We start from the raw sequence: 12,007 nt of genomic DNA on the forward strand, positions 1-12,007 counted from the left end.
AGCTTCGGTCCAGGTCAGGGAAGGGGGACTAGGCAGGGCCGGGGGTAGCGGTGCCGGCGCAGGCGGGGTGCGGTAGGTGCTCACCAGGCCGGAAGGGGGTGTGTTGTAGGGGGCGTCGGGTCCTGCAGGGGAGTGGCGCAGGAAGGGGCGTCTGTGGTGGGGGATCCAGCGGGTGCCAGATCCCAGAGGGAAACCGTATCTTGCCTGCCGTCGGGGTACTCAATGTAGGCGTAACTGGGGTTGGCGTGGAGCAGTCTGACCTTTTCGACCAGGGGGTCCGTTTTATGGCTCCTCGCGTGCCTCCGGAGAAGAACAGGTCCCGGAGCCATCAGCCAAGGTGGAAGCGAGACCCCGGAGGTAGACTTCCTGGGGAAGACAAACAATCGGTTGTGAGGGGTCTCATTCGTGGATGTGCAGAGGAGCGACCTAATGGAGTGTAGGGCATCGGGTAGGACCTCCTGCCAGCGGGTGGTTGGGAGACTTCTCGACCACAGGGTCAGAAGGACAGCCTTCCACACTGTCGCGTTCTCCCTCTCCACTTGCCCGTTTCCCCGCGGGTTATAACTGGTCGTTCTGCTCGAGGCGATGCCTTTGCTGAGCAGATACTGACGCAGTTCATCGCTCATGAACGATGTACCCCGGTTGCTGTGGATCTAAGCGGGGAAACCGAACAGGGTGAAGATGCTGTGCAGTGCCTTAATCACAGTGGCTGAGGTCATGTCGGGGCAGGGAATGGCGAATGGGAAACGGGAGAACTCATCGATCACGGTGAGGAAATAGGCATAACAATTGGTGGACGGGAGGGCCCCCTTGAAGTCCACGCTCAGTCGCTCAAAGGGACCCGAGGCCTTCACGAGCCGAACCTTGTCTGGCCGGTAGAATTATCATAGAATTGACAGTGCAGAAGGAGGCCATTCGGCCCATCGAGTCTGCACCGGCTCTTGGAAAGAGCACCCTACCCAAGGTCAACACCTCCACCCTATCCCCATAACCCAGTAACCCCACCCAACACTAAGGGCAATTTTGGACACTAAGGGCAATTTATCATTGCCAATCCACCTAACCTGCACATCTTTGGACTGTGGGAGGAAATCCGGAGCGCCCGGAGGAAACCCACGCCCACACGGGGAGGATGTGCAGACTCCGCACAGACAGCGACCCAAGCCGGAATCGAACCTGGGACCCTGGAGCTGTGAAGCAATTGTGCTATCCACAATGCTACCGTGCTGCCCGTGCGGTTTGCACTCCGCAGACTTGGCAGGCCCTGACCATGGCCTTGACCTCCTTGGTTGAGTAAAGTAGGTTGCGGGACTTGATAAAATGGACGAGCTGGGTAACCCCCGGGTGGCAGAGGTCATTGTGGATGGTTGCAGGCGGTCCTCCTGCGCGTTGGCGCATGTGCCGTGGGACAGGGCATCTGGGGGCTCCCCTGGATGATACTTGATATCGTACGTGTAGGTGGAGAGTTCGATCCTCCACCTCAAAATGATATCGTTTTTTATTTTGCCCCGTTGCATGTTATCGAACATATAGGCGACTGACTGGTCGGTGACGAGGGTAAACCTCCTACCGGCGAGGTAGTGTCTCCAGCACCGCACAGCCTCCACAATGGCTTGTGCCTCCTTTTCGACTGCAGAGTGTCGAACCTCGGAGGCGGTGAGGGTTCGAGAGAAGAACGCTACTGGTCTGCCTTCCTGATTGAGGGTAGCAGCCAGGGCGATGTCTGATGCATCGCTCTCTACCTGGAAAGGGATGGTTTCGTCCACCGCGCGCATAGCGGCCTTGATGATGTCGCCCTTGATGCGGTTGAAGGCCAATTGAGCCTCAACCGAGAGGGGAAAAATGGTGGTCTTTATGAGTGGGCAGGCTTTGTCCGCATACTTGGGGACCCACTGGGCGTAATAAGAGAAAAGCCCCAAGTACCGTTTGAGGGCCTTGAGGCTGCGGGGGAGAGGGAGTTCCATAAGGGGGCGCATGCGGTCGGGGTCGGGACCAAGGACCCCGTCTTCCACGACATAGCCGAGGATGGCTAGCCGGGTGGTGTGGAAAACGCATTTGTCCTCGTTATAGGTCAGGTTAAGGGCTCGGGCGGTCTGGAGGAACTTTGAGGTTAGCATCATGGTCCTGCTGGTCATGGCCACAGATGGTGACATTGTCCAAGTATGGGTATGTAGCCCGCAAACCGTACTGGTCCACCATTTGTTCCATCGCCCTTTGAAAGACGGAGACCCCATTTGTGACACCGAAGGGGACCCTGAGGAAGTGGAAGAGCCGGCCGGCTGCTTCGAAGGCAGTATAGGGGCGGACTTTTGGTCGGATGGGGAGCTGGTGGTAGGCAGATTTGAGGTCGACCGTGGAAAAGACTCGGTATTGGGCGATCCGATTTACCATTTCCGCGATGCGAGGAAGGGGGTAAGCATCAAGCTGCGTGAATCGGTTTATGGTCTGGCTAGAATCCACGACCATCCGTTTCTTCTCCCCGGACCGGACTACCACCACTTGCGCTCTCCAAGGGCTGTTGCTAGCCTCGATGACCCCCCTCTCCCAGTAGGCGCTGGACCTCTGACTTGATAAAAGCCATATCTTGGGCACTGTAGCGCCGGCTCCTGGTGGCAACGGGCTTACAGTCAGGAGTGAGGTTCGCGAATAGCGAGGGGGGTGGGACTTTCAGTGTCGCAAGGCAGCACACCGTGAGGGGGGGCAAGGGTCCGCCGAACTTCAGTGTCAGGCTTCGGTGGCTGCACTGGAAATCCAGTCCGAGCAGCAGGGGGGCACAGAGTTGAGGGAGGATATAAAATTTGAAACGGGTGTATTTGGCGCCCTCGATCGAGAGATCCGCAATACAGTACCCCTTGATTTGTACCGAGTGGGACCCGGATGCGAGGACTATGGTTTGGGATGCGGGATGGGTGCGTAGGGAGCAGCGCCTTACCGTTTCAGGGTGGATAAAGCTCTCCGTGCTCCCGGAGTCGAAGAGGCATGCAGTGTCGCGCCCGTTGACCTGGACATGCATCATAGAGTTCTGCAGGTGTTTTGGCCGAGTTTGGTCGAGGGTGATCGCACCCACTCGCGGGTAGTCGGAGTCCTCAGCCGAGTCAGACTCGTAAAATGGCCGCCGGTCGCACGCGTCGGGTCGAGAAGATGGTCGCCGACAAGGTGGCCACTCCCATGATTCGCACGAGGCTGATGACGTATCAGAAGGGGGCATATCGGGTGGGTGCGCAGCAGCATTGCGAGGCCTGCGGCCTGAGAGCCTGATTTTCGGGCCGGCTGATCTTTGTTTTTCTGGCCCTTGGGTCTGGCCAGGCAGACCCTCGCAAAATGCCCTTTCTTCCCGCAGTCGCTGCAGATCGCGGAGCGGGCTGGGCAGCGTGGGCGTGGGTGCTGGCCCTGCCCGCAGAAGTAGCATGGTGTGCCCCCATGGTGAGCGGGTCGCCGCGTGGCGCAGGCCTGTAATACGGCTGAGTCTGAGGAAGTCCAGGGGGGGCTCGTAGAGTCCGCAGGGTACGTACCCAAGTTATGTCGGGCCACCTCCAGCGAGGAGGCGAGCGTTAGCGTGTCCTGGAGGTCTTTTGCCCCGTTTTCAAGCAGCCGCTGCCGGATGTATGTCGAGCGGATGCCAGACACGAAAGCGTCTCTGATGTGCAGGTTCATATGGACATCCCCTGTCACATCCTGATGGTCATAGTCCCTGGCAAGCGCGGCGAGTTTCTCGACAAATTCGTCTAGCGATGGCCCCGAGCGCTGCCGGCAGGTAGAGAGCAGATGCCTGGCGTGTACCTCGTTGATGAGTTTGACAAACCACTTGCGGAGTAACTCGACCGCCTCTTCATAAGTCGTCGCCTTTTCGAGCGTGGCGGAGATTCTGTGACTCACCCGGATGTGGAGTAGACTCAGCTTGTGTGGCCCCAGGATGGGAGTCTCTGCGGAGTCCAGGTAGGCCTCGAAGCACCGCAGCCAGTATTTTAAAATTTCCTTCGCCTCCGGTGTCCGTGCTTCCAGATTGAGCTTCTCTGGTTTTAGGCCTGCGTCCATCCTGAATCTAGTTTAGTCTAATAAACTGAGGTACCCTCAATAACGACGCTTAGAGTGTAAACGGTAAAGAAGGCTTTATTAGACTAAGAACTATGCTAGAGCTGAGACATGTGCTGACTGCTGCACAGCCCATGAGGCAGCCCTTTATATATGGCCCACAGATGGGCGGAGCCAGAGGCGGAGTCCCCAGGGTTCCAAGCCCGGTCTTAAAGGGGACATCAGCTTACATGATGATAAGGCAGTAACCGTTCATCACAGTATGTGGAGCTGCCGACCTTCCAGATCTTCAAAGGACGTTTCTTCTCGATGGATACACGGTGCAGATTTGTCAAGGTCCTTGCTCATGTCTGACAGCAGAGCAGCTTCTGAAAGACATTCCTGAACTCGGTGTTGAAGGCTGTGTATATAATGGGGTTGACTGCACTGTTTACATATCCCAGCCACGTGACCACACTGATCAGCATGGAGCCAATGCTGCAGGCTTCACACAAAACCTTCATAACGTGAACGACAAAGAATGGAGTCCAGCATGCGAGGAACACTCCTGAGGGGGAAAAATACAAACATTTAAATCAAATGATGATTCTCTCCAGATTGGTTCAGCTTCAGATCAGAAGCTCAGTTTATAAATCCCAAACACTCTGTCCCTCATCATTCTGTCCCTCCTATCACTCCATCCCTCAGTCCACCCCATTACTCCTTCCCCCAATCTCTTTGCACATCCCATCACAGTTCCCTCTCATACGAACCTTTAATCGTGTTTACCTCAGTCTCCCTGCTGCCTGACCAGTCTAACTCAACCCCCCAATTGCTCCCCAATGATCTTCCTCACACTCTCCCCACTGGCCCTCACTGACTGCCCACTCTTAATTCTCTATCCACCTCTTCATGCTTGCCCCCTCATTCTCTCCCTGCCCCTTCCACTTCCACTTTCTCCACTCCCACTATCCCCTCCAAATTTGTTCCCCCTTCACACTCACTCTCCCCCTTCCATGACACTCGCCCTCTACCCTCACACTCTCCTCACTCCTGTCGCACTTCTCCCTCCCCTCACACTCTCCTCACTCCCGTCACACTCTCCCCCCTCCCGTCACACTTTCCCCCCTCCCCTGAGACTCTTTCCCCCCACACGCTCCTCCCTCCCCTCACCCTTCCCCGTACCAGCCTCCCCGAACAGGTGCCGGAATGTGGCGACTAGGGGCTTTTCACAGTAACTTTACTTGAAGCCTACTTGTGACAAGAAGCAATTTTCATTTCATTTCACTATCCCCACGCTTCCCACAGACTCTTTCCCCCCTCACACTTCTCCCTCCCCTCACACTTCTCCCTCACACTCTACTCCCTCCCCTCACACTCCCCCTTCCCCTCACACTCTCCCTTCCCCTCATACTCCCCCTCCCCTCACAGTTTCCCCCGCACACTTCCCCATCACATTCGCCCTCCCTTCATACATCTGCCACCACTCACACCCGCCCCTACTTCACACTCTGCCCCATACTCACATTCTCCCTACACGTACACCCTCACCTCCCCAACACACTCCCCCACCCCTCCCCTTCCCGTCTCCCCTCACACTCCCCCCTTCCTTCACACTCCCCCTTCCCCTCACACTCCTTCCTGCCCTCACACTCTCTTACACACTCCTGCATGGGCGGCACGGTAGCACAGTGGTTAGCACTGTTGCTTCACAGTGTCAAGGTCCCAGGTTCTATTCCGAGCTTGGGTCACTGTCTGTGCGGAGTCTGCAAGTTCTCCAACAGGCGCCGGAATGTGGCAATTAGGGGATTTTAACAGTAACTTCACTGCAGTGTTAATGAAAGCCTACTTGTGATACTAATAAAGATTATTATTATAAACACACCCACACACTCCCTCCCCTCACACTCCCTCCCCTCACATTTCCCCCTGTCATGATATGCAGACATGCACATAATGAGATACAGACAGGCAGCTAATGAACACAGAGAACAGGACCTAACCAATCAGCAGGCAGAACACTTGGGGGTGGTTTCCCACTATAAAAGGCACGAGGCACGAACACTCCGCCTCTTTCCACTGGGGACATCTACAGAATGAGTCCGGTGTATATATCACATAACACCTCCAGCACGTGGCTAAGAGCTGGTCTGGTTCAGTCAGACAGAGTAACCACACTTAGGTTAGCAGAGAGTCGAACTCATAGAGAACTGTGCTAACTGTGTGACAGGTTCAATAAATCAAATTGAACTAACTTCAAGGTTTAGAGTCTATTTCAGTTATAGCTGCATCCAGTTGCAGCCCGTGTTATCTCAGTGTGCCTAACACGACACCCCCTACCTCACACTCTGCCTCACCCTCACATTCTCCACACAGTAACACCCTCCTCCTCCTCCCCTCACACTCACCCCTCCCCTCTCTATGCCCCCTCCCTTCACAGTCCTCCCTCACCTCACAGTCTTTCCCTCTCCCCTTACACTCCCACAGCCTACCCTCACACTCCCCTGTACCTCGCACTTCCCCCTCATACTCTCCTTGCCCTCCCCTCACATTCCCCCTTCCCTCACATTCCCCCTTCCCCTCCCCTTACACTCCGCCCCCTCCCCTTACACTCCGCCCCCTCCCCTCACACTCCCCCCCTCCCCTCACACTCCCCCCCCTCCCCTCACACTCCCCCCCTCACACTCCCCCCCTCCCCTCACACTCCCCCCCTCCCCTCACACTCCCCCCCCCTCCCCTCACACTCCCCCCCCCTCCCCTCACACTCCCCCCCCTCCTCTCACAGTCCCCCCCCTCCTCTCACACTCTTTCCCCCACCTCCCCTCACACTCTCCCCAGCAGTCCTCACACTCTCCCCACTTTCCCTCACCCTCTCCCCAGCCTCCCCTCACCTCACCCTCTTTCTCCCCCTTCCCTCACACTTTTCCCCCGGTCCTTCTCACACTTCCTTCTTTCACACTCTTCCCCTCCCTTCCTGCACACTCTCTTAAAACCCTCTCCCCTCTCACTCTCCCTCCCTTCACTATCTCAGTTCACACATGGATACTGGCTGTGTTTGGCCCCTGTCTCTGACTGCTGTCTGTCCCATGGACCCCTGTGGCAGCATGAGCACCCACCTACAACAATCGGGAGGACCTTCATTGCCTTCCTCTCGCGCCCGCTGACTCTGCGGCTTCTCGCCATCGTCCCTTTCCCTGGCCCCTGGCGGCCCCCAAATCCATTCTCCTTCAGGCTGCCCGTCTTTGCTCCGTCTGGTGTTTCCAGGTCTGACGTGCTGTCGAGCTGCGTCATTACTAAGTCGCCTTCGGGAATGTCCCGGGCTGCCGTGGGACTCAGGTTTGGCACCAGGTGTTTAACCACTTGTCTCTCGCCCTTGCTGGGCCTGAGGTTGAAGGACAGCCTGCGTTCCTGGGCCCGGAGGGTTGTTTTCCTGCTCTCCCCCCAGCGCCTGAGGCCCCGGAACATCCCATAATACAGCAGCAGCATAATCGGACATGGGACGAAGAAGGAGCAGATGGAAGAGTAAACCACAAAAGTTCTGTCCTCCAGTTTGCAATCTGTCACATCTCGGTTTGGAACATTGTTGAGCCCAAAGATGACTGGAGAGGCCACCCCGAGGGACAGTAGCCAGGTGGCTGTGATGAGAACCAGCTGGCGCCCACTGAAATGACTCCTGTTGTACTTCAGGGGCACAATGACAGCGATGTACCTGCACAGGAGACAGAGACGGTGAGCAGAAGTAGATCAGCAAGATTGTCAAAGGAACCGAAGCAAGTTCCAACAGTAAAAATGGGTCAGCTTACATTGTCCTGCAACCATTGACTGCAGGCTGGGGTGTGGCCTTTGACCCTCTGGTGTGAGGCAAACCGAGCACTCCTAACACACTCAAACGCCACTCCTGGTGTTCAAAGGACCTTGCCAAACCTGATGTATTATTATTGAGCTGCCAATGCAGAGGAGGTCTTGGGGTGGGGTGGGATCAGGAAGTTTGTTGAGTACAGTTGGAGTCGGGGTCATGTAAAGGGACAGGTCTGGAAGTGCATCCCTGTGAATCCGGTGGTACTTTCTACTTTAAAGATAAGGTGGCAAATCTGCCAGCATTTGAAGCTGAGGGTGGTGCCAAGGCGGGCCCCCATCTGTAGGAACCATTTGTTTGAGCTGGCGAAATTGGGTGGTACATTTGGGGGTTGGGAGGCAAAGGGCTGGAGAGGTTGGAAGACCCGTTCCTGGAGGAGCGGTTCATCAGTTGGGACGAGTTGAAGGAGAAAACAGGGCTTGGGGGTCAGATGTGTTCAGGTATTTTCAGGTACGGAACTTTGTCCAGAGGGCATTTCCGACACTCCCAGAGGCGCCACTGTCTACCCTGTTGGAAAGGATACCCTCGTGTTCAGGGTCGCAGGAGGACAGCACTTCCGGGATATATGGGCAAACCGTAGGGAAAGGATAGGTTTCAGTGGAAGAAGTGAAGGACAGGTGGGAGGAGGAGCTGGATCCCATTCTGGAGGAGATGGTAAGGAGTGAGTTCCTCTATGGGGTAAATACGACATCATCCTGCACGAGGTTGAGTTTGATACAGATCAAGGTGGTGTTTAGGGCGCGCCTCACCAGGGCCAGGATGAGTCGATTTTTTGAAGGGGTCAGGATAAATGTGAGCGGTGCTCAGGAGGGCCTGCTCACCACACGCACATGGTCTGGTCCTGTCCCAAGCTGGGGGGTTTTGGGGCGTCTTTTTTCAGCAATATATCGGCAATCTTGACTGTTGACTTGAAACCGTGTCCATTAGTTGCTGTATTTGGGGTGTCGGATCAGCCGTAGTTGAGGACGGGCGGGGGTAGGGATGGATGCATTGGCATTTGCTGGCCCAGCGACGGACATTGTTGAGCTTGAGACAGGTGATGCCACCCAGTGCCACAGCATGGCGGCGTGATTTAATGGAATTCTTGTATCTCTGGACGGACAAGTTCACGGTGAGAGGATCGATCAACGGGCCCTATCCCAGATGGCGGCACTTTAAAGAGCTGGTCACTGTTAGCTGTTAGTGGGGGGGGGGGGGGAATCGATTGTTTGTTGTTGTTTGGGGTGATAGTTCTGATATTGGGGTTTATGCTACTGTTGTTGCTTATAATTTTTGATGCCTGTGTTATTATGGTGTGTTGCAAACTTTTGATATTAATATATTAAAATTTCAATAGAAGTATATATTTTTTAAATTTTGGCCAGGACCCATGAAACCAGGAGTTCAGAACCAGGTAATTGGACATTTTAAATAGGAGCCATTAAAGCAGGCATTGGAACTTAGTGCTAGTATCGGCAATGCAGAAACAGGTCACTTGCGTAACTGATCAATGTCAACGCTTATGAACTTTCTAGTGACCCCCTTAAACCAATCCCATCAGCATACCCTCCTGTTCCTTTCTCCATTCTGCTGATTGGCTTCCCCTTACATCCATTCTTTCCATTCAGCTCAGCCACTCTCTGTGGTAGAGAGTTGTATATTCTAACCATTCTGTCTGGGGGAAGACATTCAGCTCAGCCACTCTCTGTGGTAGAGAGTTGTATATTCTAACCATTCTGTCTGGGGGAAGACATTCAGCTCAGCCACTCTCTGTGGTAGAGAGTTGTATATTCTAACCATTCTGTCTGGGGAAAGACATTCAGCTCAGCCACTCTCTGTGGTAGAGAGTTGTATATTCTAACCATTCTGTCTGCGGGAAGACATTCAGCTCAGCCACTCTCTGTGGTAGAGAGTTGTATATTCTAACCATTCTGTCTGGGGGAAGACATTCAGCTCAGCCACTCTCTGTGGTAGAGAGTTGTATATTCTAACCATTCTGTCTGGGGGAAGACATTTTTCCTGAATTCTCTCTTGGATTTATCAGTGAATCTCTTATATTTATGTCCCTTGGATTTAGCCTCCCCACAAGGGGAAACATATTCTCTATGTCGACACTATAAAATCCTTTTATAATCATAAAGATTTCTATCAGGTCAACACTCAGTCTTCACCTTTGCAGAGAAAGACATTCGAACCTGTTCAATTTGATTTGACCCAGCCCCTCAGTTCTGGTATTGTTCTACGGAATCTTTTTTGCACATTCTCCTGTGCGTCTACATCCTTTTTATAATATCGAGATCCAGAATAGGGGCCAATCTGTTTACAATCTATATTAATGACTTAGACAAATCGACAATGAATAATGGATTTTTGCTAACAATACAAATGTAGTTGGAGATGTAATCTGTGAGGAGGACACAAGGTAGCTGCAAAGAGATCTTCTTGAGTTACCTGGGAATTATTTACTAAACCACAGCTAAGTACAGTGATTTTATTTTTACTACAGATAGGGCAAGGAGGCAAATTTGAAGTCTTCCTCAACGTGGGGCCACAGTCTCAGGGAAAGGGACAAGTTTTGAGGACTGAGTTAAAGAGAAATTTCTTCATTCAAAAGGTTGTGAGTCTTTAGAAATCTCAACCCCAGAGAGTTGTAGGTGCATCATTATTGAATATATTTAAGGCTAAGGTAGATGATTGGGGTCTCGGGTTATCAGGGGATATGGGGAGTGGGTGAAAAGTGGAGTTGAGGTTTGAGGGGCCAGATGATCTATTCCTGATCCTACATCTTATGATCCCAATTGTTTACAGTACCCCCAAATATGGTTCAACCAAGGCGCTGTACAAGTTGAACATAACCTCTCTGCTTTTCAATTCTATTTCTCTAGAAATGAGCGCCTGTGTATATTTGTTTTTGTTTTAATTGCTTTCAGTGTTTTGTGCATCTGAACCCTCAGATACCAGGATTCCTGTACTCCATTTAGACACTTATTTTCCAAGGAGCATGTCGCCTCCTGTTCTTCCAACAAAACTGTTCCATCTCACACTTCTTCACTTGAAATTCAATTGCCAATTATACGTGCAATCTACAGGTTTACTGATGTTTTCCCATATTGTGTTGTTAACTTTGCTCTGTATTGACTACTCCAATTTAATGTCATCCACATTCTGATTCCTGAGTCCAAATTGTTTATATAGACGGCGAAGAACAGTAGTCCCTGCAGCAATCCTTGCAGAACAACCCTTCCCATATTTTGCCAATCTGAGTGACTACCTTTAAACTCTAGTCTGTTTTCTGTTCTGCTTGCTATCCATCCTGCTACATCACACTCTACCTAGTCATAGTCCACTATGCAGTACCTTATTGAAAACTATTTGTAAGTCCAAATATATTACCTCGACTATAGAACCCTTATCTACCCTTCTGTCACTTCTGAAAACAATTCAATAATGTTGGTCAAGTATAACTTTCCCTTTTTGAATCCCAGCATACTATTATATTATTGGTTTCTAGATTTTTTTTCTACTACATCTTTGATCAAGAATTCCATTGTCTTTCCTACTACCGACATTAAGATAATTGGTCTCTGTTTTCTGGAATGTTCTATCTCCCTTTTTATGTACAGGAATAACATTAGAGTACAACGATGCATTCCATCCGGACAAGGGGTTTTATCAGTCTGTAGAATACTATACTTCTATCCTTCATCATTTAATTTTGTAGTTTCTCTTTCCCTTCCCAGTTGTTTTTGTTTTGACCTATCTCCGAATCATTTAATGTTCCCTTTTTGTCATTCTTAATGCACTAAATGTTTCTCTTGAGTTTCAATTTTGCTCACTTCTTTAATCATTCATGGTGCATCATTCCCAGTCAGTTTGTTCATGCATTTGGATGGATTCTATCTCCTGGGATATTTTAATATTTGGTTCTATTTGGATTTTTGTCAGTATGATTTTCCCAGTTTACTTTCTCAAATTCCATTCTCATCGCCTGGAACTCAGCTTCCTTCCGCTTCACTGCTTTGGTCTTTGTCTTGCTTACATCCTTCTCAATCTTTATCTTAAACCTTATTTCGGTAACCTCCAGGAATTAGAACTTTTGTCCCAATTGTTGTTTGAAAAAACATTTAAATTTAAAGGGATTCTGACAGAATAGGAGGCAAG

The 12,007-nt window shown here is 51.8% G+C and overlaps 1 protein-coding gene across 1 annotated transcript in view; it reads right to left on the bottom strand.

Moving 5' to 3' along the window:
* Positions 1-4,093: 4,093 nt before the first annotated feature.
* Positions 4,094-12,007, bottom strand: part of drd4-rs (dopamine receptor D4 related sequence) — a 133,801-nt gene continuing 125,887 nt past the window's right edge. The window contains exons 5-6 of the mRNA XM_072471235.1: positions 7,128-7,720; positions 4,094-4,579 (exon numbers count right to left, since the gene is read on the bottom strand). Of these exons, the coding sequence (XP_072327336.1) occupies positions 4,377-4,579; positions 7,128-7,720 (796 nt within the window). The 3' untranslated portion in view covers positions 4,094-4,376. The remainder of the gene's footprint in view (positions 4,580-7,127; positions 7,721-12,007) is intronic.

This window comes from Scyliorhinus torazame, chromosome 13 (genome assembly GCF_047496885.1).
Source record: "Scyliorhinus torazame isolate Kashiwa2021f chromosome 13, sScyTor2.1, whole genome shotgun sequence".
NCBI classification, from domain to species: domain Eukaryota; kingdom Metazoa; phylum Chordata; class Chondrichthyes; order Carcharhiniformes; family Scyliorhinidae; genus Scyliorhinus; species Scyliorhinus torazame.